General features: G+C 36.8%; 2 protein-coding genes and 1 long non-coding RNA gene across 4 annotated transcripts in view; 2 read left to right on the top strand and 1 right to left on the bottom strand.

The window, feature by feature from the left end:
* The window catches only part of NUP43 (nucleoporin 43), a 36,688-nt gene extending 19,093 nt beyond the window's left edge, over window positions 1–17,595 (top strand). The window contains exon 8 of the mRNA XM_077149226.1: window positions 6,350–17,595. Within this exon, the coding sequence (XP_077005341.1) occupies window positions 6,350–6,579 (230 nt within the window). The 3' untranslated portion in view covers window positions 6,580–17,595. The remainder of the gene's footprint in view (window positions 1–6,349) is intronic.
* On the bottom strand, window positions 10,009–26,458 carry LOC143674008 (uncharacterized). Its single transcript, XR_013170822.1, has 3 exons — window positions 25,584–26,458; window positions 16,730–16,861; window positions 10,009–10,549 (listed from the first exon to the last, which is right to left on the bottom strand). It is a non-coding gene; the product is annotated as an uncharacterized LOC143674008 (long non-coding RNA).
* LATS1 (large tumor suppressor kinase 1) overlaps window positions 25,912–26,971 on the top strand; it is a 77,275-nt gene continuing 76,215 nt past the window's right edge. For both annotated transcript variants that reach the window (XM_077149222.1, XM_077149221.1), the window contains exon 1: window positions 25,912–26,142. The gene's annotated coding sequence lies outside the window, so the exon portion shown is untranslated. The remainder of the gene's footprint in view (window positions 26,143–26,971) is intronic.

Below are 26,971 nucleotides of genomic sequence, written 5' to 3'. Positions count from 1 at the left end.
TTCTATATGCTGTCTACAGGAAACACATCTTAGACCCAAAGATAAACATAGGTTGAAAGTGAAAGGTTGGGAAAAGATATTTCATGCAAATAACAACCAGAAAAGAGCAGGAGTGGCTATACTAATATCCAACAAATTAGACTTCAAATGTAAAACAGTTAAAAGAGACAAAGAAGGACACTATATACTAATAAAAGGAACAATTAAACAAGAAGACATAACAATCATAAATATTTACGCACCGAATCAGAATGCCTCAAAATACGTGAGGAATATACTGCAAACATTGAAAAGGGAAATAGACTCATATACCATAATAGTTGGAGACTTCAACTCACCACTCTCATCAAGGGACAGAACATCTAGACAGAGGATCAACAAAGAAATAGAGAATCTGAATATTACTATAAATGAACTAGACTTAATAGACATTTATAGGACATTACATCCCACAACAGCAGGATACACCTTTTTCTCAAGTGCTCATGGATCATTCTCAAAGATAGACCATATGCTGGGTCACAAAGCAAGTCTTAACAAATTTAAAAAGATTGAAATCTTACACAACACTTTCTCGGACCATAAAGGAATGATGTTGGAAATCAATAATAGGCAGAGTGCCAGAAAATTCACAAATACGTGGAGGCTCAACAACACACTCCTAAACAACGACTGGGTCAAAGAAGAAATTGCTAGAGAAATTAGCAAATACCTCGAGGCGAATGAAAATGAAAACACAACATATCAAAACTTATGGGACGCAGCAAAGGCAGTGCTAAGAGGGAAATTTATTGCTCTAAATGCCTATATCAGAAAAGAAGAAAAGGCAAAAATTCAGGAATTAACTATCCATTTGGAAGAACTGGAGAAAGAACAGCAAGCTAACCCCAAAGCAAGCAAAAGGAAAGAAATAACAAAGATTAGAGCACAAATAAATGAAATTGAAAACATGAAAACAATAGAGAATATCAATAAGGCCAGAAGTTGGTTCTATGAGAAAATCAATAAGATTGATGGGCCCTTAGCAAGATTGACAAAAAGAAGAAGAGAGAGGATGCAAATAAATAAGATCAGAAATGGAAGAGGAGACATAACTACTGACCTCACAGAAATAAAGGAGGTAATAACAGGATACTATGAACAACTTTACGCTAATAAATACAACAATTTAGAGGAAATGGACGGGTTCCTGGAAAGACATGAACAACCAACTTTGACTCAAGAAGACATAGATGACCTCAACAAACCAATCACAAGTAAAGAAATTGAATTAGTCATTCAAAAGCTTCCTAAAAAGAAAAGTCCAGGACCAGATGGCTTCACATGTGAATTCTACCAAACGTTCCAGAAAGAATTAGTACCAATTCTCTTCAAACTCTTCAAAAAAATCGAAGTGGAGGGAAAACTACCTAATTCATTCTATGAAGCCAACATCACCCTCATACCAAAACCAGGCAAAGATATTACAAAAAAAGAAAACTACAGACCAATCTCTCTAATGAATACAGATGCAAAAATCCTCAATAAAATTCTAGCAAATCGTATCCAACAGCACATTAAAAGAATTATACATCATGACCAAGTAGGATTCATCCCAGGTATGCAAGGATGGTTCAACATAAGAAAATCAATTAATGTAATACACCATATCAACAAATCAAAGCAGAAAAATCACATGATCATCTCAATTGATGCAGAGAAGGCATTCGACAAGATTCAACATCCTTTCCTGTTGAAAACACTTCAAAAGATAGGAATACAAGGGAACTTCCTTAAAATGATAGAGGGAATATATGAAAAACCCACAGCTAATATCATCCTCAATGGGGAAAAATTGAAAACTTTCCCCCTAAGATCAGGAACAAGACAAGGATGTCCACTATCACCACTATTATTCAACATTGTGTTGGAGGTTCTAGCCAGAGCAATTAGACAAGAAAAAGAAATACAAGGCATCAAAATTGGAAAGGAAGAAGTAAAACTATCACTGTTTGCAGACGATATGATACTATACGTCGAAAACCCGGAAAAATCCACAACAAAACTACTAGAGCTAATAAATGAGTACAGCAAAGTAGCAGGTTACAAGATCAACATTCAAAAATCTGTAGCATTTCTATACACTAGTAATGAACAAGCTGAGGGGGAAATCAAGAAACGAATCCCATTTACAATTGCAACTAAAAGAATAAAATACCTAGGAATAAATTTAACTAAAGAGACAAAAAACCTATATAAAGAAAACTACAAAAAACTGCTAAAAGAAATCACAGAAGACCTAAATAGATGGAAGGGCATACCGTGTTCATGGATTGGAAGACTAAATATAGTTAAGATGTCAATCCTACCTAAATTGATTTACAGATTCAATGCAATGCCAATCAAAATCCCAACAACTTATTTTTCAGAAATAGAAAAACCAATAAGCAAATTTATCTGGAAGGGCAGGGTGCCCCGAATTGCTAAAAACATCTTGAGGAAAAAAAACGAAGCTGGAGGTCTCGCGCTGCCTGACTTTAAGGCATATTATGAAGCCACAGTGGTCAAAACAGCATGGTATTGGCATAAAGATAGATATATCGACCAATGGAATCGAATAGAGTGCTCAGATATAGACCCTCTCATCTATGGACATTTGATCTTTGATAAGGCAGTCAAGCCAACTCACCTGGGACAGAGCAGTCTCTTCAATAAATGGTGCCTAGAGAACTGGATATCCATATGCAAAAGAATGAAAGAAGACCCATCTCTCACACCCTATACAAAAGTTAACTCAAAATGGATCAAAGATCTAAACATTAGGTCTAAGACCATAAAACAGTTAGAGGAAAATGTTGGGAGATATCTTATGGATCTTACAACTGGAGGCGGTTTTATGGACCTTAAACCTAAAGCAAGAGCACTGAAGAAGGAAATAAATAAATGGGAACTCCTCAAAATTAAACACTTTTGTGCATCAAAGAACTTCATCAAGAAAGTAGAAAGACAGCCTTCACAATGGGAGACAATATTTGGAAATGATATATCAGATAAAGGTCTAGTATCCAGAATTTATAAAGAGATTGTTCATCTCAACAACAAAAAGACAGCCAACCCAATTACAAAATGGGAAAAAGACTTGAACAGACACCTCTCAGAAGAGGAAATACGGATGGCCAAGAGGCACATGAAGAGATGCTCAATGTCCCTGGCCATTAGAGAAATGCAAATCAAAACCACAATGAGATATCATCTCACACCCACCAGAATGGCCATTATCAACAAAACAGAAAATGACAAGTGCTGGAGAGGATGCGGAGAAAGAGGCACACTTATCCACTGTTGGTGGGAATGTCAAAGGGTGCAACCACTGTGGAAGGCAGTTTGGCGGTTCCTCAAAAAGCTGAATATAGAACTGCCATACGACCCAGCAATACCATTGCTAGGTATCTACTCAAAGGACTTAAGGGCAAAGACACAAACGGACATTTGCACACCAATGTTTATAGCAGCATTATTTACAATTGCAAAGAGATGGAAACAGCCAAAATCTCCATCAACAGAAGAGTGGCTAAACAAACTGTGGTATATACATACGATGGAATATTATGCAGCTTTAAGACAAGATAAACTTATGAAGCATGTAATAACATGGATGGACCTAGAGAACATTATGCTGAGTGAGTCTAGCCAAAAACTAAAGGACAAATACTGTATAGTCCCACTGATGTGAACGGACATTCGAGAATAAACTTGAAATATGTCATTGGTAACAGAGTTCAGCAGGAGTTAGAAACAGGGTAAGACAATGGGTAATTGAAGCTGAAGGGATACAGACTGTGCAACAGGACTAGATACAAAAACTCAAAAATGGACAGCACAATAATACCTAATTGTAAAGTAATCATGTTAAAACACTGAATGAAGCTGCATCTGAGCTATAGGTTTTTGTTTTGTTTTGTGTTGTTTTGTTTTGATTTTACTATTATTACTTTTATTTTTTTCTCTATATTAACATTCTATATCTTTTTCGGTTATGTTGCTAGTTCTTCTAAACCAATGCAAATGTACTAAGAAATGATGATCATGCATCTATGTGATGCATGTTAAGAATTAATGATTGCATGTGTAGAATGGTATGATCTCTAAATGTTGGGTTAATTTCTTTTTTTCCGTTAATTAAAAAAAAAAAAAAAAGAGAAGGGATAATTGGAGATGAAGGGATACAGACTGTACAACGGGACTGGATATAAAAACTCAGAAATGGACAGCACAATACTACCCAATTGTAATGCAATTATGTTAAAACACTGAATGAAGCTGCATGTGAGGTATAGGTTTTTTGTTTTTGTTTTTTTTGTTTTTTTTCTTTCTATTATTGTTTTAATTCTTATTCTGTTGTCTTTTTATTTCTTTTTCTAAATCGATGCAAATGTACTAAGAAATGATGAATATGCAACTATGTGATGTTATTAAGAATTACTGATTGTACATGTAGATTGGAATGATTTCTAATTGTTTTGTTAATTCTTTTTTTAATTAATAAAAAAAAATACAATGGAAAGAAAAAAAAAAAAAAAAAAGAAATGTCACAAGGTACATTATATTAATTGATGACACAAACGAGTACTGTGAATTCCAGGAAGAAAGAGATAAAGACTAGAGTTGTCTTTAAAGCCATCTTAGTGGGAATAGGAAGTTGAAATGGGCCTTCAAGGATCAGCAAGGTTTAAACCCACTAATCTTTTTCTTTAAACATTTTTTATTGCTAAATATACATTTACAAAGAAAGGAAAGAAAAAGCATGATTTTCAAACTATACTTCAACAGGTAATTACAGAACAGATTTCAGAGTTTGTTATGGGTTGCCATTCCACTACTTCAGATTTTTCCTTCTAGCTGCTCCAAAACACTGGAGGCTAGCATAAATTCTTTTCTTCCCTTTTTAGTGAAAAATGACATATATTAAAAAAAAAAAAAAAGCAATACCAGTGCCTGCCCATGTTAAAAAAAAAGCAATAAATTTCAAAGCACATCACAACAATTAGTTGTAGAACAGATTTCAGAGTTTGGTATGGACTACAATTAGACAATTTTGGGTTTTCATTTCTATCTGCTCTAAGATACTGGCAGCTAAAAAAGATATATCAGTATAAAATTTCAGCGCTTATACTCGTTTGTTAACCTTACCTTCTCTGTATAACTCTACCATCACCTTTGATCTTTCTCCCACTCTTTAGGGGTGTTTGGGCAATGCCTATTCTAACTTTTTCATGTTGGAAGGGGCTGTTGATAACATGGGATGGGGGATAGGACATGTTGATGTTCTGGAGAGGCTGGCCCCTTTGCATTTCAGGGCTTATCTAGTCCAGGGAACCATCTGGAGGTTGTAGGTTTCTGGAAAGATACCCTAGTACATGGAACCTTTGTAGAACCTTTTATAATGCCCTAGGTGTTCTTTAGGATTGGCTGGAATGGTTTTGGTTGAGGGTTGGCAAGTTATGTTAGGTAGCAATGTCTAATTGAAGTTTGCATAAAATTGACCTCCGTTGGAGCCTCTCAACCCTAATTGAACTCTCTCAGCCACTGATACCTTGTTATAACTCTTTTCCCCCTTTTGTAGACCCACTCATCTTTAAATGCCAAGGCATCAGGGACCTTGTCTTCTATTCCTCTTTCCTTGCTCAGAACATGGGAGGTACTCAGGCATATTTTGAATGAATGAAATCTGTCTTGTTTGACCTGGCAGATAATTGAGTGCAAATAATGGCTAAAATTGAAATACTCTGCTTCTTCTTCACTTAATTCTACAGACCACTGTTAGAAATAGAAATTTATAATCTGGTAATATTCTACAAATTCAACTTAAAAGGACAATTATATTAAAAGGGTAAAACTGAAAGGAGATGTAATGTAAGATGATTATGTATTTTTTTAATTATCCAGAAATATGTCCATAAATTATTTTTCATTATCACTTAATTTTTTACTATTCAAGAGCTTATGTTTCTATATGTTATCCAAACTTTTGGTTTCTTTTTTCCTTATTTCTTCTGCTTATCTTCTGGCATTTTGCTAAATATTTGAGACGTTCCACTAAAGGATGCACAGAAAGACAGGGTCTAAATTAAATATTCTGACTTGCCTAAAGACTTTAAGTGATAGTGGTATTAGACCTTAGAAATCTGAGTTTTTAATATTACTGAATAAGCCTTTGATAAAAATGGTGATATGTGACAATGGCATTATCACCCTGTTAACTCTGTGAATGAAACAAATTTAAATTATTGCCTGTAGAATTCTGGATGTTTACTAATATAAAGTTAATCTTCAAAGTTTTTTTTTCCCCCTTTTCTTTTTTTTCTCTCAGGTGGAAGAAATAGTACTTTTTTGTCTCATGGCATTAGTAATCAGACTAATGTCCACCATTCTCTTATAAGTTCCTGGCTCAGCACTGATCCTGCCAAAGACCGGATTGAAATCACAAGCTTACTCCCCAGTAGGACTCTGTCAGTAAATAGTTTGGATGTTTTAGGGCCTTGTCTTGTTTGTGGAACTGATGCAGAAGCAATTTATGTTACTAAACAACTTTTTTCATGAAAATGCCATAATTATAAGATTTCAATCACGTAAAACACACAGCCTATTGAATTTCAACTTACATGCAAAATTGTTATTATAAAACATAAGATATGCAGTAGAAGCATCAGTAAACTTGTTAATATTGATGGCCCAGTTTTGGCTTTTATTAATTGGATATTCCTATAACAGTTGCAGAATTGAATAGATGCCTAATGGCAAAGAATTTGAATATGTGGAACATAATCAGAGGAACCCTGTCCTGCCTTCACACTAACTTTTTTTTTATATTTTTATTAATAAATCTTAACGCAAGCATTCCATACATGGTATACAATCAGTGGTTCATAGTATCATTGCATAGTTGCGTATTCATCCCCATGATCAAGGAAACTAATTTTGATAGCTCATAGAACCACCCCTTCATATTTTTTTGGATTTTTTTTTTTTTTTTTTTTTTTACATGGGCAGGCACCGGGAATCAAACCTGGGTCCTCTGGCATGGCAGGCGAGCATTCTTGCCTGCTGAGCCACTGTGGCCCCACCCCTTCATTTTTTGATGTTGGAGGAAATGTAACTGTCAGACCCCACTCCACCCCCCCCCCCAACTTGTTCCTGTGATTTAAGATCAGTATATAGGTCCGCCAATCTTCCACAGTATTTTCCAGTGTTCATGTGTATTCTCTTTACTGCCAGCATTTTCTTCAATCTTTCCACATTTCATTTCCTTAATAATTTGGTAATTTTTTTCAAAAATTTACTAGAGCAAAACTGTAAAATTTATACTCACATTCAAAACTTTAAAGGTAAAATGTGTTCAGTCTCCTTTATTACAGTAGTTTCGAAAGAACTCTGTCAACTGATTTAGACCACACTTATTTTTCTTAGGAAAAGAAAAGAACAGTAAATTTTTTTCCTAAGGAATTTTGTTTTTGTTTGGTTTTGAAGCAGTTGAAAACTGCTGAACTGGACATTGTGCTGTAAAAGAGAAAAACTTAATAGTAAGTGAACTGAATTTCAGACTAAAATTTCACAAGTAACATATATGAGAATGTTATGAGGAAGTAATGAGGTTAAAAAAATTTGCATTGTTATCCTTATCAGAGACTTTAATGATGACCTCATAACATTGTCTTTCTAAAGTTTGTTAAATGCATTACTGAAATGTTTAGGCCTTTGTGACAAATCATTGCTATTATACAATTGAAGTATGCATTAATTTACTTTATAAATCCTGAATTTCATTGGCCTTTCTTGAGTGAAGGACTCCAATAGACCAATCAAGACCTACCCAAATGGGTGGAGACATGTTGTCACCTAATCCAGCTTAACAACCACTTTTGACTAAATCACATCATCTAGGGAGATGATCTGATTACAGTTTCAAACATATAGTATTGAACAGGGATTATTCTACCTTTATGAAATGGGATTTTGATTAAGACATGGCTTTTCTAGGGAGCATACATCCTTTCAAACCAGCATAGTCTTTAATTCCTTTCAGCACTGTATCGTAGTTTTCAATACAGTATGTCTCTTTTACCCCACCTTGTTTAAATCTAGGTATTTTGTTCTTTGAGATGCTAATGTAAATGGAATTGTCTTCTTAATTTCATTTTCTGATTGTTCTATCATAGTGTACAGGAACATAAAGAGTTTTTGTATGTTCACCTTGTACTCTACAACTTTGCTGAATTCCTTTATTATCTATAGTGTTTTTCTTGGGGATTCCTAAGGACATTTTTATCTTGGATTATGTCATCTGTGAATAGAAATAGTTTACTTCTTCTTTTCCTAATTGGATGTCTTTTGTTTCTCATTCCGGCCTGTTTTTTTTTTTTTTTTCTTTTTTTTTTACATGGGCAGGCACCGGGAATCAAACCCTGGCCCTCAGACATGGCAGGCAAGCACTCTTACCTGCTGAGCCACCGTGGCCCGCCCTTATTCTGGCCTGTTTTGAGTGGAACTTCAAGTACAATGTTGTATAACAGTGGTGAAAGCAAGCATTCTTATCTTGCTTCTGATATTAGGGGAAAGTATAATAGCTGTGGGTTTTTCCCTTTATTGAGGAAATGTCCATGTATTCCTAGTTTTCTTAACATGGAAGTTTGTGTACTTTGTCTAATGCCTTTTCTGAATCAGTTGAAGTAGTCATGTGTTTTTCCCCCATCATGTAGTATATAACACTGATTGATTTTCATCAGTGCTTACAATGATTGGTATACCCTTACATTTCCAAGATAAATCTCACTTGGCCATGATGTATAATCCTTTTGATGTGCTGTTGGTCTTGGTCTTCCAGTATATTATTGAGAATTTTTGCATCAATATTCATAGTGGATATTAGTCAGTAATTTTACACTTTTTATTTTATTTCTTTAGAGTTTTTATTCTTTACAATAGTAATGTTGCGACTTTCATTTCTGATTTTGTGTCCTGTCTTTTTATCTTTATTAGTCTGGCTAAAAGTTTGTCAATTTTATTGATTTTTTCAAAGAACCAACTTTCAGTTTCATTGATTATCTTGATACTCTATTCTCCATTTCATTTATCCTGCCCTAACCTTTGTTATTTCCTTCCTTCTGCTAATTTGGGTGTAGTTTGCCCCTTGTTTTTCTAGTTCCTCAAGGTATAAAGTTCAGTTGAAATGTTCTTTTATTTTTGTATGCTGCATTGTGGGGGTCACATTTAATTCTTTTTCCATATGAGTGTCCCATTATTGCATCACCATTTGTTGAATTTTGGGGGGGTTGTGGGAGGGGAAATGTACGGGCCAGGAATTGAACGCAAGTCTCCCATAGGGTGGGAGAGAATTCAACCACTGAACTACTTTTTCAATGTAGGCATTTAACAGCTATGAATTTCCCTCTGAGCACTGTCTTTCTTACCTCCCATAAATTTTGTATTGTGTTTTCATTTTCATTAATGTCTAAGTACTTTTTAAGTTCCTGTGTGATTTCTTCTTTGATTTATTCTTTAACACTATGTTAATTTCCATATATTTGTGAATTTTCCTCTTCTCCCACCATTATTGATTTCTAGTTTCATTCCATTGTGGTTGGAGAACACACTCTGTCTGATGTCATTCGTTTTCAATTTATTCAGATTTGAGTTGTAGACTATTTTAGCTTCCAGCTGGCAAAACAAATACCATACAATGGGTTGACATAAACAACAGGAATTTATTGGAGCATGGTTGTTTTTTGTTTGTTTTTTGTTTAAAAAATTTTTTTTAATATCAAAAAACACCAAACGCAAACATTCATAACTTTTGATCATTCCATTCTACATATATAATCAGTAATTCACAATATCATCACATAAGTTGCATATTCATCATCATGATCATTTCTTGGAACATTTGTATCTATTCAGAAAAAGAAATAAAAAGAAAACAGAAAAAAATTTATACATACCATACCCCTTACCCCTCCCTTTCATTCATCACTAGTATTTCAAACTAAATTTATTTTAACATTTGTTCCCCCTATTATTTATTTTTATTCCATATGTTCTACTCGTCTGTTGACAAGGTAGATAAAAAGGAGCATCAGATACAAGGTTTTCACAATCACACAGTCACATTATTACAGCTGTATCATTATTCAATCATCCTCAAGAAACATGGCTACTGGAACACAACTTACATTTTCAGGTAGGTCCCTCCAGCCTCTCCATTACATCTTGACTGATAAGGTGATATCTACTTAATGCATAAGAATAACCTCCAGGATAACCTCTCCACTCTGTTTGGAATCTCTCAGCCATTGATACTTTATTTTGTCTTATTTCACTCTTCCCCCTTTTGGTCAAGAAGGTTTTCTCAATCCCTTGATGCTGAGTCTCATCTCATTCTAGGATTTCTGTCCCATGTTGCCAGGAAGTACCCCTGGCACGTCATGACCCCGGGCACGTCATGTCCCACGTAGACGGGGAGAGGGTGGTGAGTTTGCTTGTTGTGTTGGCTGGAGAGTGGCTCATGGTTTTGAGGCTAGAAGAAATATAAAATCAAAGCATCATTAAGGCAGTGCCTTTCTGCCACAAGACTATGGGATTCTGGGGGTGGCTGCCAGTGATTCTTTAACCGTGGCTTTTCTGTCACATGGTAAGATTCATGGCAGTCTCTCTTGGCTTCTCTCTTCCATTGACATTCAGCTTCTGGCTGCTCCCTCTTTTTTTTTTTTTCTGTCTGACATTTTACTCTGTTTATAAGGGAGTCTATAATCTGGATTAAGGCCCAACCTGATTTCATTTGGGCTACATCTTAACTAAAGTAACATTTTGAGATCTCATATACAATGGGTCCACACTCACAGGAATGGATTAAGTTTAAAAACATGTTTTTCTGAGGTATGTAACTCCAAGCCACCACATAGTCTAAAATATGTTCTATCCTAGAGAACGATCCATGTGTATTTGAGAAAAATATATACTTTGTTCTTTTTCGGTGGAGAGTTGTATATGTGTCTCTTAGGTCTAATTGGTTTATAGTGTTGTTTTCAAGTCATCTATTTCCTTACTGATTTTCTCTGTAGATGTTCTGTCCATTATTGAAAGAGGTGTTTTGAAGTCTCCAGTTATTATTGTAGAATTGCATATTTCTCCCATCATTTCTCTGTGTTTGCTTCATATATTTTGGGGTCTTTTGTTAGGTATAAGCATGTTATAAGTTGTGAACATGTTTATAATTATCTTCTTACTGATTTTATTCTTTTGTCAATGTATAATGTCCTTTGACTCTTGTAAACTTTTTTTACATAAAGGCTATTTTGTTAAACAGTAATATGGCAATCCAGTTTTCTTTTGGTTACTACTCACATGGAATTTCTTTTTCCATTCTTTACTTTCAATCTCCTTGTTTTTATTTCTAAAGTAAACTTTAGTTAGCAGATAGATGGAATTTTTTATCCAATCTACTGATCTTTGCCATTTAATGGGAGAGTTTAGTACTACAATTAAGATAATTACTGGCAAAGAAAGATTTACATCTGCCATTTAGATACTTGTTTTCTGAATATGTTATATGTCTCAGTTCCTCAATTCTTCCTTTACCACCTTTTTTTTTAAGTTCATTATTTTTTTGTAGCCATTTTGATTCCCTTTTTGTTTCCTTTAACTCTAATTTTTTAGTTATTTCCTCAGTGTTTTCCTTGTGGATCATAATTAAAATCTTAAACTTACAACAACTTAGAATGAACAATACCAACATAAATTCAATGATATATACCTTGCTCCTATACATATCCCTCGCTCCCCATTATAATAGTTTCAGATTATATCTAGATAACACTGTATGCCCATTAACATAGATTTAAATATTTTATGCATTTTCCTTTTTAAACTTATAGAAACAGTTTTTAAAGAGGAGTTACAAACCAAAAATACAGTAAAACTGACTTTCATATTTATCTTGTGGTTATTTTTGCCAGTGTTCTTTTAATTCTTCTTATGGCTTTGAGTTGCTTTATAGTGTCCTTCTATTTTTGTCTGAAGGACTCCTGTTAGCATTTCTTATACAGCAGGTCTCCTGGTAATAAGCTTCATTACCTTTTATCTGTAAATGTCTTATTTTCTTCATTTTTGAATGATAACTTTATGTATATAGAATTATTATTTTCTTAAGGACTTTAAATGTCATTCTATGGCTTGCTGACTTGCATTGTTTCTGATGCAAAATCAGCTGTTGATCTTTTTTGTTTGTTTGTTTTCTACTTTTTATTTTTAATTTAATCTACTTTTATTCATGCTTCTGGCCTTGGGACAAGGAATAGATCATTCAGTAAAAAGATAATAGTAAAAACAATATATGTTATCACGTACAACTTTTTAAATTACAATAATGATGTATCTTAATTATTTCCATGCACACAAGTCTAACATTATAGTTATGGGTTTTTTTTTAAATAAATACAAGTAAGGCTTCCAGGAGCATTTTATAATGAAGTAATCCCTGATTTTTCTTTGTTTATAGATCAAGCATGTCCAAATTACAAATTCCTGTATACAGTGAGTTCTTTACTAAAATTGAACATGTAAAGTAAATTAAGTATGTGGACAGCCTTACAATAAACTGACATTATATTTTCAGCTAGGTAGGCAACAAACCATAGTGCCAAATGGAAAAAGTGTGTTTGGAAATTCATTTCAAGCCTAATTTTACTTTTCTATAATTAAATACTGAAAATATACTGATTTGTTAAAATAAATTAAGATGTGATGTATTAACACTTCACTATAAAAAATGCATACAAGAATATTATAAATAATGAATGAATATTATTAAGACAAGTTTATTATAATAAACGCTGGCAAAATAGAAGTGCATCTTGTGAGATACTATGGATGGTTTATATTTTGCCACCTGCTTTTGTTACCTTGAGGCACACCATGCATATGTACCAAATTTGTCAATTTTTTTTTTATTGTGGAAAATAACACATATGCAAAAACAGTAAATTTCAAACCATACCCACAACAATTAGTTGTAGAACAATTTCAGAGTTTCGTATGGGTTACAATTCCACAATTTAAGGTTTTTACTTCTAGCTGCTCCAAAACACTGGAAGCTAAAAGAAACATCAAATATAATGATTCAGCAGTCATTCTCATCTGTTAAATCCTACCTTCTCTGTATAACTCCGTCATCTCCTTTGATCTTTCTCCCAGTCTTTAGTGTTATTTGGACTGTGCCCATTCTAACTTTTTCATGTAGGAAGGGGCTGTCAATAATATGGGATGGGGGATGAAACTAGATGTTCTGGAGAGGCTGGCCCTTTTGGGTTTCAGGACTTACCTGGTCTAGGAAACCTCAGATAAATCCCTAGGTGTTCTTTAGGATTGTCAGGAATGGTTTTGGTTGGAGTTCAGCAAACCATGATAGGTAGCGGTGTATAGCTGAAGCTTGCATAAGAGTAACCTCCAGAATAGCCTCTCGACTCTATATGAACTCTCTCAGACACTGACACCTTATTTGTTACCCTTCTTTCCCCATTTTTGGTCAAGATGGCATTGTCGATTCCACAATGCCAGAGCCAGACTCATTCCTGGGAGTCATATCCCATTTTGCCAGGGAGACTTTCACCCCTGCATGTCATATCCCTGCATGTCATAAGGGGGAGGGTAATGATTTCACTTGCACAGTTGGGCTGAGAGAGAGAGAGAGGCCATATTTGAGCAATAAAAGAGGTCCTCTGCATAAATTATGCTCTTAGGCATAACTTAAGGTAGGCTAAGCTTCTCTGCTACATAAATAAGCTTCACAAGAACAAGCCTCAAGATCAAGGGTATGGCCTATTAACTTGGGAGTCCCTAATATTTGAGACAGTATCAGAGGTTTCCAGTGGTAAAGTTTAATAGTTCTATATTTTTTCTCTTATCCCTCAAGGGACTTTGCCAGTACTTTTTGATTATCTGCTTAACATATGCTGGGATGTATCCAGGCATTACATTAAGCTATACGAGATTACAGGCTGTCATTCCCATTCTGGGCTCTCTGTATTTGGGTTGTTTAAATGTTCTGTCCAGACTGGTTGAGTTAGATTATGTGCTACTGTAAATTTAGGTTTTAGACAAAATAAACTTTTCTTCCTTTGGTCTCATAGAGTAGGTGAAGTTCTAAAATACAGACAATGTCTTCCTTACCCCTGTGTTCTGAATTACTTTATCCCAACCTGATTGGATTCATTCTTATGTCTAATTGAAGCCTGATCTCTTTTTCAGTTTCTTTAATAATTGTTGTATGTGGCAGTGCTGAACTTTGGAACTGCAGAACTGCAGTCTAAGTCTTAGGTGTCACACAGGTACCAAAACTTTCAGGGAAATACCAAGTTATGCATAGATAGCACAGTCCCTCAAAATCTAGAAATAACAACTACCGCTCTGGACTAAATGTGACTGCTGTAAGAGCTTACAATCTAGGCCCCAATTTTCTTATAAATATTTTCTAAATGAGACCATATAATATTTGCTTTTTTGTTTCTAGTTTATTTTGCATCACAGAATGTCCCCACAGGTTCATTCACAACATTGCATGCCTCACAACTTCATTCCTTTCTGTAGCACCACAATATTGAATCATATGTATACACCATCGTTCATCATTGTACTTCCTAGTGTATCTTCAGCCACCTCCATCCATTGGGTACCATGTATAATGTCCAAAGTCAACAGTCCATCAACACTCTCAAGTTCAGACAATTTTTATTGCTGGTGGCTCTTATTCCAATTAGGATCCTTTGTACATGATGAATCTCTATTCTCTTGCTACTTTCAAAATTCTCTCTTTGTAGTTTAGTTTTGACAGTTTGACTATAATATGTCTTGGTGTCGATCTCTTTTTATTCTGCTTGGAGTTTGTTGAGCTACTTGAATTAGTACATGTATGCCTTTCATCAGATTTGGGAATTTGGGGTTATTGTTTCAAATACTTTTTCTTCCCATTTCTCTTCTCCTTCTGGGACTCTTATGATGTATGTATTGGTATGTTTGATAGTGTCCTATATGTCCCTCTGACTCTGTTCATTTTTCATTCTTTTTTTCCTACTACTCCCTGCACAGGATAATTTCAATCTTCTTATCTCTTCATGTTCACTGATCTTTGTTCTGCATGTTCACATCTGCTGTTGACCCCCCTCTGATGAGTTTGTCATTCAATTATTGTACTTCTGAGCTCCAGAATTTCTTTGATTCTTTTTTATACTTTCTTTTTATTCATATTCTCATTTTGTTGAGGTATTTTTCTACATTCCTTTAATTCCCTGTCCGTGATTTCTTTCCACTCATTGAATATATTTAAGACAATTGATTTAACATCTTTAGTAATTCCAGTGTATGCTTTGAAATTATATATATATTACTGGATGTTCTGAGTATTGTGTTGAAGTAATTCTGGAAATTTAATTCTACCGCTCTTCATTTTTTTTCTTGTCTGTTACAACTTTTCCAAACTATTTTTGCTCTCAAATAGGCAAAGCTTAAAAAGGGTACTATCTCTTTAAATCTCCTCCTACTTCTGCCTGTGGTGCTTGAAGCAATGATCATCTTCCCTACAGACTTCCCAACAATCAATATCAGTGATCAGTGGTCAGACTCCACATTCTTCAATTTTAGAGGACTAGGTTCTTACAGTCCAACTTGACACTAGTAAACAGCATCAAGAACTCAGGCTGTAGCCCCTACAGTTGCTTGCCATGTGGTTGGGGATGAGGGCAATGGTAGCTGCTACATGGAAGGTGGAATTCACTGATCTTTACCGCAGTTTATCAGCTTCTTCATCCAGCTCTTCTCTGGAAGCTGTGAGTATTCCTCTAGATGCCAGAATTCCAAAAGAGTTGATTCATTTGTTTTTCTGGAGGGGCCAATTCCTGATGCTTCCTACTCTGTTGTCTTCCTACAATCTTCTCTTTTGAGCTTCTTAAATTGAGTGATTCATTCCTTATTTTTCACACTTTCTGATTCAGTAATAAAAATGTAACTATGGATTTTACTTTGACTTCATATTTCCCTTTGTACAAATATCTATTACTGCAAGTCTAAAGGAAGCTGAGGCGGTGGCCCTCTCTTCCCCTGGGACAGGTTCCTTCTGTTCTGTTCAGTAGAGGCTGATATCCTTGATCTGAATGAGGCTGGAGTCAATGCTTCCTGGAATACATGAATTGTCAGGGGATACCTATTCCAGGTAGAGTGAAGAGCAGGCTTATTTTACTTCTGTCCTCTTCTTTCATCTCTACTATCTGCTGCTGAAAGTTCTGAATGTTTCAGAAATGTTGTCAGTACTCTTTTCAGTTTCCAACAGCAATGTAAAAAAATTTTCTTGATCATTATAGTGAATAATTGGTCAAGGGATGGAGCCAGAAAACTAGCTTGGACTAGAAGTTTAATTGCTTTAAAATTTTAAACCGTGCTTTGATTTTTATAACATGAGTAAAATAAAGAACATTTGAAGAGTGTTATATTTCATATCAATTAAGGAGTTCTGCCAATTTGAATGAGAAACACAGCTTAATGTAGTATAAATTAAACAATAATTTGTCCATTATGATTTAATGTCTTTATTCATAAAGTAGAGTTTATTTTGAGGATTGTAGGATCTCAAAGGGAATGTATCTTAGAGGACATCTCAACCTAAATTTATTCACCCCTTCCACAATAACCCCAATATATTATCACCCACCTCTGCTTGAAAACACACTATGATAAATTTCTCATTTCCTGTTTCCCAGTGGAGCTTCTCATTTGGACAACTATAATTGCCACAGCATTAAGGTAGGGTTTTAGTGTGTGGGTAAGATCCAAAATTGAAATCCTATAACGAGAGAGAATAATGTTATTTTTAGGTTAATGATTACAGAAGCCTATTCCTTGAGACAGAGCCAATCTACCCGTCATGTATTTCACTGCATTACAGCCAGGTACTGTATTATACAATTTCATTCAATGTATTTTCATATACTGAACTGAAAATTCTTTGCAATTGTCTTCTTTCCTTTGGAGCCACACACAAAAAATAATTCTTCTCATTGCATATTCAACTATTCAAAGCTAGAAATGGTAGCTACTTCAGAGTAAACATTTTTAATCCCTTCAGTGATTTCCTGTGGGTGTGGTTCCCTTCCCAGCCCTTCTTAGCTAAATCCTACTCATCCTTCAAGATACCATTTAGGTGTCATTCTCTCCAGAAAGCCTTCCCTGGTGTCCCACCATCTGAGCTAAATTGTATCCCTCTGTGCTTCAAAAGAACATTGTACAGCTTTTACAGTGTGTTGTCTACAAGCTCAAGAAGAAGGCTTGTGTCTTACTGTTGTATCAACAATGATTAACACAATATTTGATCCATAGTGGGCACTAAACTATAATGTTGATTGAATTCAACCTAATCTCACAGTCTTGTTTATCATTTTTAAAAGATTACATTTTGGCAAAGGGTGACCTGTTGTGTCCTACTTGCTCAGAATGTCACAGAACCTTCCCATCATGGTTCTGAGGTGTGGTGTATAATTTAAAAGCTTTTAAAAATAAAGTTTGCTTGCCCTCTCTGGACATCAGTTTCACCATCCATTAAAAGGAGGGCAGAGAGGAGCCTGCTGCTGGATGAGGGACAGGGACCCCATCACAGAGACTCAGGGCTGCTGTGTGTCTAGAATACTTAGGGACCTCAGAGGACATCCTCCTTTCCACCCTCTCTGGTGACCAGATGGACCAGGCCATGCTTACTGAGGGCTTAGAACACATGCCAAGACTCATCAGAGAGGGTCTACACCATGGTATCACCAAGGCTTCATCCTCAAGCACTGAGGCTCCCAGCTCTGCTAGTTGAACAATGCCCAATTCTAGAGAAAAATTCATGGCCACTGTTACTGACCTATACATGTAATTACAAAAATATATGTAACTTGCTACCTGCCATATGATAAAAAAAAAAAAAGTTCATTTTTAAGACATTTCAGCCTATTTGTTCTCATGTTTGTTGAAATAAACGTTAAGTAAGCTTCTAATTTTTTGTCTTAACAGCTAGCAATGTCCAAGTCAACTTTTTTCCTTTTTTGTCAAACAGTCTTTATTCCCATCAAGGCATTCACTGAATTTTCTATATAAAACCTGCTCACTCTTACCTGCCCTCTTCTTTCAATACCTGCCTGAAAATATACGTCCCTGGGACTTCATTATTAACTTCTTTTAGCTTTTATATCCAAAAAGTTCCTATTTAGGTATATTGTATCCATAGAGGCTGTCTTAGATCACCATGAGATAAAGTTCTGCCTTTATATGTGCTGATGCAAATATGACACAATTCTAAATAACCTGTGGTCAAAGGAGAAAATACAAAAGAAATAAAAGTTATTTCTAACTAAATGAAAATTTGAAACACAACTATCAAAATTTGGGGATTATTGCTAAAGCAGTACTTAGTAGGAAGTTTATAATTCTCAATGCCTTTATTAGAAAATCTTACTATCAATGTCTAAGTTCCCACCTTTAAGAAACTAGAAAAAGTAGAGAAATTAAACCCGAAGTTGTAGGGAATTAATAGAGAACAAATCAGAGGAATAGAAAACAAATGTAGAGGAAAAGCCAAAATACGGTTCTTTGAAAATGTTAATAAAATTGATAGCCCTCTAACAAACAAAATCCCATTTCCTCTGCTTTCATTTTATTATATCTTGATGGCTTCTAATGACTAAGCAGGTAAAGAATATCCACACTTACACTGTGTCATCACAAATATCACAAAATGCAACTTCTGAAATCAATGTATGAAGGCATTCTGTTCCCTACTGATGTTATATATTCCAAAGATAAAGATGGTACCTTCATTTTCATCTCTCCACAATGTTTATTTTGGATTTGTGTACCCAATGGGTATGGTATAACTTTATTTTTAAGAAGTGGATCTCTATTTTACTGAAGTCAGGTAATGAAATGGATCAACTGTCAAGAATGTCAACAAATTTGAAGAGCTGGTGGCTAGTTTTAAGGTTCAGACCAAATTAACAACATATGGAAACCATGATAATTCCTACCCTGAGATAGTACCATTAACATACAGATTGAAAGTTTCACACTATAACAAGAGATGAGTGTATACAGACATTTTTAAAAAAAAAGGATGAAGAACCTTAATATAATAAAATGAGAGGATTGCCATGATATATAATTAAATAAATATAAAGAAAATAAAGCACAGCAGTGAACAGTGTAGTTTTAAAAAGAGAAAAAGAAATCTATTTTCATATATGTGGAAGGATGCACAGGAACTGGTAATAACATTGCATCCAAGGATAGGAACATGCTAGGGGAATGGGGGTGGAGAGTTCAATTCTATAGTTGAATTTGTTGCATATTTTAACATAAAGGGCAATAAAGAGTAGTAAATGGAAAGGCGAAAACCTGGATGGCAAAGGGATCAGGTAGAGAGCTAGAAGACAAAAAGAAAGAGCTAGAAGACAGAAAGCTAGAAGACAAGTGGACAAGCAGGGTGTGGCAGAGGTTTTTCAGTTTGCTAGAGCTGCCGGAATGCAATATATCAGAAATGAAATGGCTTTTGAAAGGGAACTTATTAAGTTAAACGTTTACAGTTCTAAGGCCATAAAAATGTCGAAACTAAGGCATTCAGAAAAGGTAACCTTGTCTCAAGAAAGGCCAGTGGGTCTAGAACACCTCTGTCAGTTGGAAAGGCATGTGGTTGGCATCTGTTGATCCTTTGGCTTATAATTTCAAACAGCTTCCCTAGGAACACATTCTTACCGCATCTCCAAACGTCTGGGTCTCATTTTGGCTTGAAGCTTTTTCCAAAATGTTTCTCCTTTTAAAGGACTACAGGAAACTAATTAAGAACCATCTTGAATGGTTGGAGTCACATCTCCATCTAATCAAAAGGCCGCACCCACAATTGGGTGTGCCACATCTCCATGGAAGTAATCTAATCAAAAGGTCATGCCCACACATGACTCCCAGGGTGTAGACCTTCCTGGCAACGTGGGACAGAAATCCTAGAATGAGCTGAGACTCAGTATCAAGGGATTGAGAAAACCTTCTTGACCAAAAGGGGGAAGAGTGAAATGAGACAAAGTGTCAATGGCTGAGAGATTCCAAACAGAGTGGAGAGATTATCCTGGAGGTTATTCTTACGCATTAAGTAGATATCACCCTGTTATTCAAGATGTAACAGAGAGGTTGGAGGGAACTGCCTGAAAATGTAGAGTTGTATTCCAGTAGCCATGTTTCTTGATGATGATTGTTTAATGATATAGCTTTCACAATGTGACTGTGTGATTGTGAAAACATTGTGTCTGATGCTCCTTTTATCTACCTTGTAGATAGAAGTAGAACATATGGAATAAAAATAAATAATAGGGGGAACAAATGTTAAAATAAATTTAGTTTGAAATGCTAGTGTTCGGTGAAACTGAGGGGTAAGGGGTATGGTAGGTATAATCTTTTTTTTTTATTTTTATTTTTTCTGTTTTCATTTTATTTCTTTTTCTATTGTCTTTTTATTTCTTTTTCTGAATGGATGCAAATGTTCTAAGAAATGATGAATATGCAACTAAGTGATGATATTGTGAATTACTGATTATCTATGTTAATGTTTTATTTCATTTGTTAAATTTTTTTTAATAAATTAAAAAAAAAAAGGTCATACCCATAATTGAATAGGTCAGTCTCCATGACAATGATCTAATCAAAGGTTTCCATCCTAAACAATAGGTCTGGCCCCACAAGATTGGATCAGGATTAAAACATGGCTTTTCTGGGGTATATAATAGTTTCAAATGGGCACAGAAGTATATAGGTCATAGCCAATAAGGAGAAAAAAGGTTAGTGTGTACCATGCAAACAGGAAAATTGAAATTAGAAGTTGGAGGAGCAATGCAAGAAGTGATTAAGAATGTAGGCACGGGTTTCAGACAGCCTGTACTTATGTCTTGCTTTCCTCACTTGCTGTGTATAAGTGCTTAAAAACCTATTTCATGAAAGCTGGTACTTGGGCAGATATTTGCACACTGATGTTCATTGCAGCATTATTCACAATTGCCAAAAGTTGGAAACAACCCAAATGTCTATCAACAGATTAATGGATAAATAAAATGTGGTATATCCACACAGTGCAATATTATTGAGCCGTGAAAAGAAGTGAAGTGCATGGTACAATACTGATGAATTTGGAGAAATCAGGTTGAATGAAATAATCCAGGCTCAAAAGGACAAATATTGTATGATCTCGCTTATATTAAATATTTAGGATAAACTCATAGAGACAGAAGGTGGAACAGTGGTTCCAAGGCGTGGCAGGGAGGGGGATGGGGAGTTATTGCTAAATGAGTATGAGTTTTGGTTTATGATGATGATAATAGTGTGTTTGAAATAGTGGTGAAAGTTATACAGTATCATCAGTGTACTTAATGTCAAAGAATTGTCCACTTAAAATGGTTAAAATGATTGTAACATGTATTTTACCACAACCAAAAATAAATTTTAAAAACCTATTTCATATTTTAGTTAAATATATATTGCACATCTACCATATGTCAGGCAGTGCCTGGAGCTAGAATATAGCAATGTACAGTACAACTCTTTCTACCTTCAGGGAGCTTACAGTTCAGAAGAGAGATTAGCAGAAAGCTGCTATTTGGAGTATCTGTCTACCTACTGTCTTTAATCTTTGGAGGCTTTATGAGAATGATTTATGGGCATGTCCCTTATCACTTCATTTGAGAAAAGAGATTAATAAAATCCTGATGATCAATTTAGCACATTATTTCTGTTACTCAGGATTCTAGATGAGGGGTCATCCTATTTGAGACAAGTCTTGAGAAAATGAACAAGAAAAATCACAGGAATCAATTGTCTAACAAAGAACTGGAAACCTTGACTACACTTGCACAAATTAAGACATCTGATGTATAATGTGATGGGACCCTACTCTTCTGACCTTGATTTCCACAACCTGTGTGATTCCAAATCCTTCCCTTAGATCGTATGAGTTGGGGAAGGTTGATATGCTCAGGACCACATTGGTCTCCACACTTCATAGATGTGGGCTACCTCTTCCTTGGTACAAGCACCCAAGCATAAATTTGGCCCCCATTATCTATTGCTAATGACAAAATGAAACCACAACCACCCCCCATAAAACATTGAAGGGTTTTCTATAACAGCAAAAGAAAAACCTTCAAATGCAATGTCAGTCTTTGCCATTCTTACATGTCCAGCATCCCTTTCATGCTGCACAGTTACAGCCACTTTCCATCTTGTCAGTTGTACCTTCTCTCCTGATCATTCCTTGTCTCCTTTCCCTGATCTTCTCCCCTACTACTTCATAGTAGTAAATCTTCTCATAGTCCCACACAGGGCAATGCACTGCACTCCTTGAATTATCTAAAAATTTTTCTAAGGACAATGGTTTACAAATATAGGCTCCTTTAGGCTTAAAGAAAACCAAGGAGTTTAAGTGAAGAAGATTCTTAGATTGGTGACAGAGGTGACAAGACTCTGGGGGCAATAGGATCTTACAGATGTATACTGGTGATGGTACCACAATATTGTGATTGCTACTAATCTACCGAATAACACACCTGAAAGTAGTTAAAATGGGAAATTTTGAGTTATGTATGTTGCTACAATGAAAAGCTAAAAAAAAAATTAGACTTCTTTTCCTGATGTTAAAGTAACTAGTGGCGACTGTATCCAGAAATTCAAATGAAAAAATGCTTTTAAAATAAAAGATTAAGTTCCAATCTGTGAAAGTTAGGGGATATGACCGGAGGTGGGCCACTTAATAGCCCTAGGTGTTATTTTCTTCAAATGGAGGATTAAATAACATTTAGGTTCCTTTCGGCCCTAAAATTATATGAATTATATGAACTAATATATTCACATACCTGCTTGTCTTACTCAGGATTGTGTATCTGAATATTTTATTGCAGTAATATATGTACAACTCAACATTTCCCATTTTAACCACTTTCAGAGGTGCAATTCAGTAGTAACATTCACAATATTGTGTTACTATCACCAATATTCATTACCCCAACTTTTTAAACACCTCAAACAGAACCTCTGCTCTCATTAAGCAATAACTCTCTCTTCCCCTCCCTACCCCCTGGTAATCTATAATCTATTATCTGTCTCTATAAAATTTGCTTCTTTTAGGTATTGTATATAAGTAGGATCATACAATATTTGTCTTTTTGTGTCTGGCTTATTTCACTCAATGTCTTCAGGGTTCACCTGTGTTCTAGCACATATAGCACATATCAGAATTTCATTACTTTTTACAGTTGAAAAAGATCCCATTATATGTATATACATTTTGTTTATCCATTCATCTGTTGATGGACACATCCACCTTTTGGCTACCTTTGGGGATAACCCTACTATGAACTTTAGTGTACAAGTATCTGTTCAAGTCAGATACTTCCAGTTTTTGGGATTGTGCTGGTTTGAAGCTCTTACGTACCACAGAAAAGACCATGTCTTTTAATCCATTCTTGTAGGTATGGACCTATTGTGGGTGGGACCTTTTTGTTAGGTTATTTCAATTGAGATGTGACACACCCCATTCAAGGTGGGTCTTGATCCTTTTACTAGAGTTCTTTGTGACAGGATAAAAGACAGAAAAAGAAAAAGCCCAGGGATCTCATAGAGAAACACTCAGAGCTTGGAGAGAAAAACCCCCAGAGGACCTAAGAGGACCCACAGAGGAAGCCACTAGAACCAGACCTGAAGGCAACGAAACCTGGGACACTGGCCATGTGCCTTCCCATCTGACAGAGGTGTCTCAGATGCTGGCAGCACAGAGATACCTGTGCTCTGCGTTAACTGGGATGTTTTCTGCCGTAATTGGGATATTTTCATGACCTAAGAACTGTAAATTGTAAATTAATAAATCCTCATTGTAAATGTCAACCCATTTCTGGTATATATTGCAGCATAGCAAACTGACACAGGAGTATATACCAAGAAGTGGAATTGCTGGGTCATATGCTAGCTTATTTTCTTAAAACAAAAATTTTACTCTAACAGAAAAAGGAACAAAGGAGATATTTGAAAATGCTATTTGTATATATTTTCTAGGGCTGGAACTGGCAAGGCTTTGTTCACAAAGGGTGGACAGTGCCTCCAAACATCACAAACCCAGTGACTATTAAGCCTGAATTATGTACCGCAACCATATACAAGTTCTTCATCTTAGTCTACATTCCTGTAGCTGTGAACACATTGTAAACAAAACTTTAAGATGTTATTTTAATTAAGGTGTGAGGAACTGACACAGGGTGGGCCTTAATCCATATTACTAGAAGCTTTATAAAGAGAAGTTAGAGAAGCTCAGAGAAGGTCATAGAGCAGCCAGGAGCCAGAAGCTAGCAGTCAGCAGAAACCCAAGGAGCAGACACAAGGAGAGATCATCACGTGACAGGAGGCAGAGATGCAAGTCAAGGAACCCCAAGGATTGTGGCAACTACACAATTTGGGAAAAGAAAGCATGGTCTTGCTCCTGCCTTGAGTGTGGACTTCTAGCCTTACAAACTGTGAGCCAATAAATTCCTGTTGCTAAGCCAACACATTGTGTGGTATTTGTCATAGCAGCCTGGTTGTGGTTCATGTGCGGACTTGGTCAGGTGATGGTGCCCAGTTGTGTGGTCAAGCAAGTACTGGCCTAACCATTATTCAAAAACATTTCCTGGCTGGTTTATAAACCAAAAGACTGGTTTATTAAATCATCAGTCAGTTGACTGCATCTGTGGCTGATTACACCTACAATCAACTAAAGGAGTATCTTCCACAATGAGAAAATCCAATCAGTTGAAGCCTTTTAATTTAAAGCAATCAGTTGAAGATTTTTAAGGGAGAAGAGAGAACCTTCATTTCTTCAGCAAGCCTCTCCAGAGGCTTTGTCGGAGTGGCCTGTTATCAACTGGCCCTATGGAATTTGGACTCATGCATGTCTCACAGGTGCATGAAACACTTTTATAAAATTTCATATTTATAGATATTTCATTTTGGTTCTGTTTCTCTAAATAACCCAAATAGATTGGCAAACTAAGACACCCACTGATCCTATTCCAAACTTTCAATTCAACTTAACAGGAAATAAAACTCACATCCCTCACTCTTATTCTAATTATAGCAATATTACCTCTCTTTCTATCTAAATGGTGGACAAAGATCTAAAAGCTGTTCAACAATTTGCCGTGATCAAGGAAGGTATTATTTGGCTGATTTCAGAAAATACATATTCTTGAAGCTCAAAGGTGTATTAAGGGTAAAGTATGATAAACAAATCAAAGCCTCTAGAAATCCTGAATCTGATGTCCACAGCGAGGTTTCAGAATGCAACTCACTGCTGTTTCCTTCTTCAGAGAATTAAGCTCCTGAAGACCGATCCATAGAAAGAACTCTACAGATAAAAGAGAAAGATCGAAATAGAAAGGGGTAGGCATGGGCGGGGGAAGGGCCTTGTCCCACAAACGGGGCGAATCATTGGACCGAAAAAGGCAGGCGCCACATGGGCGAAGCTCACTGACTTGCAGCAGAGAGGCGCCGGCCGAAATCTGGAGTTCCGGGTCCAGGAAGACTCATCCAGGACCCGGGCTCAGGGGTAGGGCCCGGGATCGGAGGTCCATAGGGCCCGGGTGCTGGTTCCCAAGGTCAGAAGGTCTAGGGATCCGGGGTCACCGGGTCTTAAGGGTTTGGTCGGGGACCCGAGTCCTGGGAACCTGAAGACCGGACCGGGGTCCACCGGCATCGCGCTCGCTCCAGTGGAGTCTGGCTCTAGGGTGCCTGCCAGCGAGATCCCGCCAGACCTGACCGCGCAAGCGACGCCGGGAAATGCCCACATCCGGGAAACCTGCGGCGGCGGCGACGGAGTGGAAGGCAAAATGGCGACGGTGGTGGTGGCGCTAGTGGCCTGGTGCTGAGCGGAAAACCAGGTGCCCGCGACTTCGCGACGGGTGCTGCCCGCCTCTCCTTGTCTGCTCCCTCTTTTCCTCCCGGGATATTTGGGGCCCCGCAACGCGCTCCGGCAGCCTCGGTGCCCGCCACGGGCCCGTGGCCGCTGTCCAGGAGTCCCGCTCTCCCCTGCAGGTAGGTCTGGGGCGGTATAGCGGGTTCAGCTTCCTCTCCTCCCAAGCCCTAGTCTATGGGGTTGTGGCCGCCGGTCTACGCGGTCCCCGCTAGCTTGGGTCCAGGGGCTGCTGCAGGCTGGCAAACCGAAGGCCGGAGCCGGCCTGTGCGGGCCGAACCCGCCTCTGGCGATGGTCGGAACCGATCCTTGCCCCGGGAACCCGCGCCTGGCCTGCAGGGAGAGCCTCCAGGCCTTGGGCCTCCGAGGAGCCGCTCTGCCGGGCAGAGCCTGCGGTGCCGGTGGCAGCCGGCGAACTGTCAGCCTGCGCTCTCTTCCGCCCACCCCCACGCATGAGTCCCGCGTGTCTGTCTGTCGTGACCAGGGTGGAAGGTCAAGAGAAAACAGTAAAAGAGAAGAAGTTATTCTAAATCTAGTGAAAAGTAAGTATAGTCTCACTCAAAAAAAAAAAAAAAAATACTGTTGTATCACTTCAGCTTTTAAAATGGATTTGAGTGCCCGGGAACATGAAACTTGTCAGGCTTTTACAGATTGTTTATGGAAGGTTAAAAATGTTTCATTTCCTCCAGGAGAAAGAAATTATAATTGAAATGGATATTCTGTACTACGATACTAAGGTTTGTAATTGTTTTAACTCAGAATACTTCTGTCCTTTAATACATTGACAGGTAAAATGGGCTCGTTGATTTCCTAAGGCAGGGGAGGAATTTGACTGATTTAACAGTAAAAGAAGTAGCATTGTGCTCTTCTGATCGGCTGCTAAGGGAGAAACTAGATCATGGCCCATGCGGTGGAAAGAACATTCTTTTTAATCCTACCTATTGATTGAAT

The sequence above is a fragment of the Tamandua tetradactyla genome, chromosome 2, assembly GCF_023851605.1.
Source record: "Tamandua tetradactyla isolate mTamTet1 chromosome 2, mTamTet1.pri, whole genome shotgun sequence".
NCBI lineage: Eukaryota > Metazoa > Chordata > Mammalia > Pilosa > Myrmecophagidae > Tamandua > Tamandua tetradactyla.
This window is presented reverse-complemented; position numbering and strand designations above follow the sequence as displayed.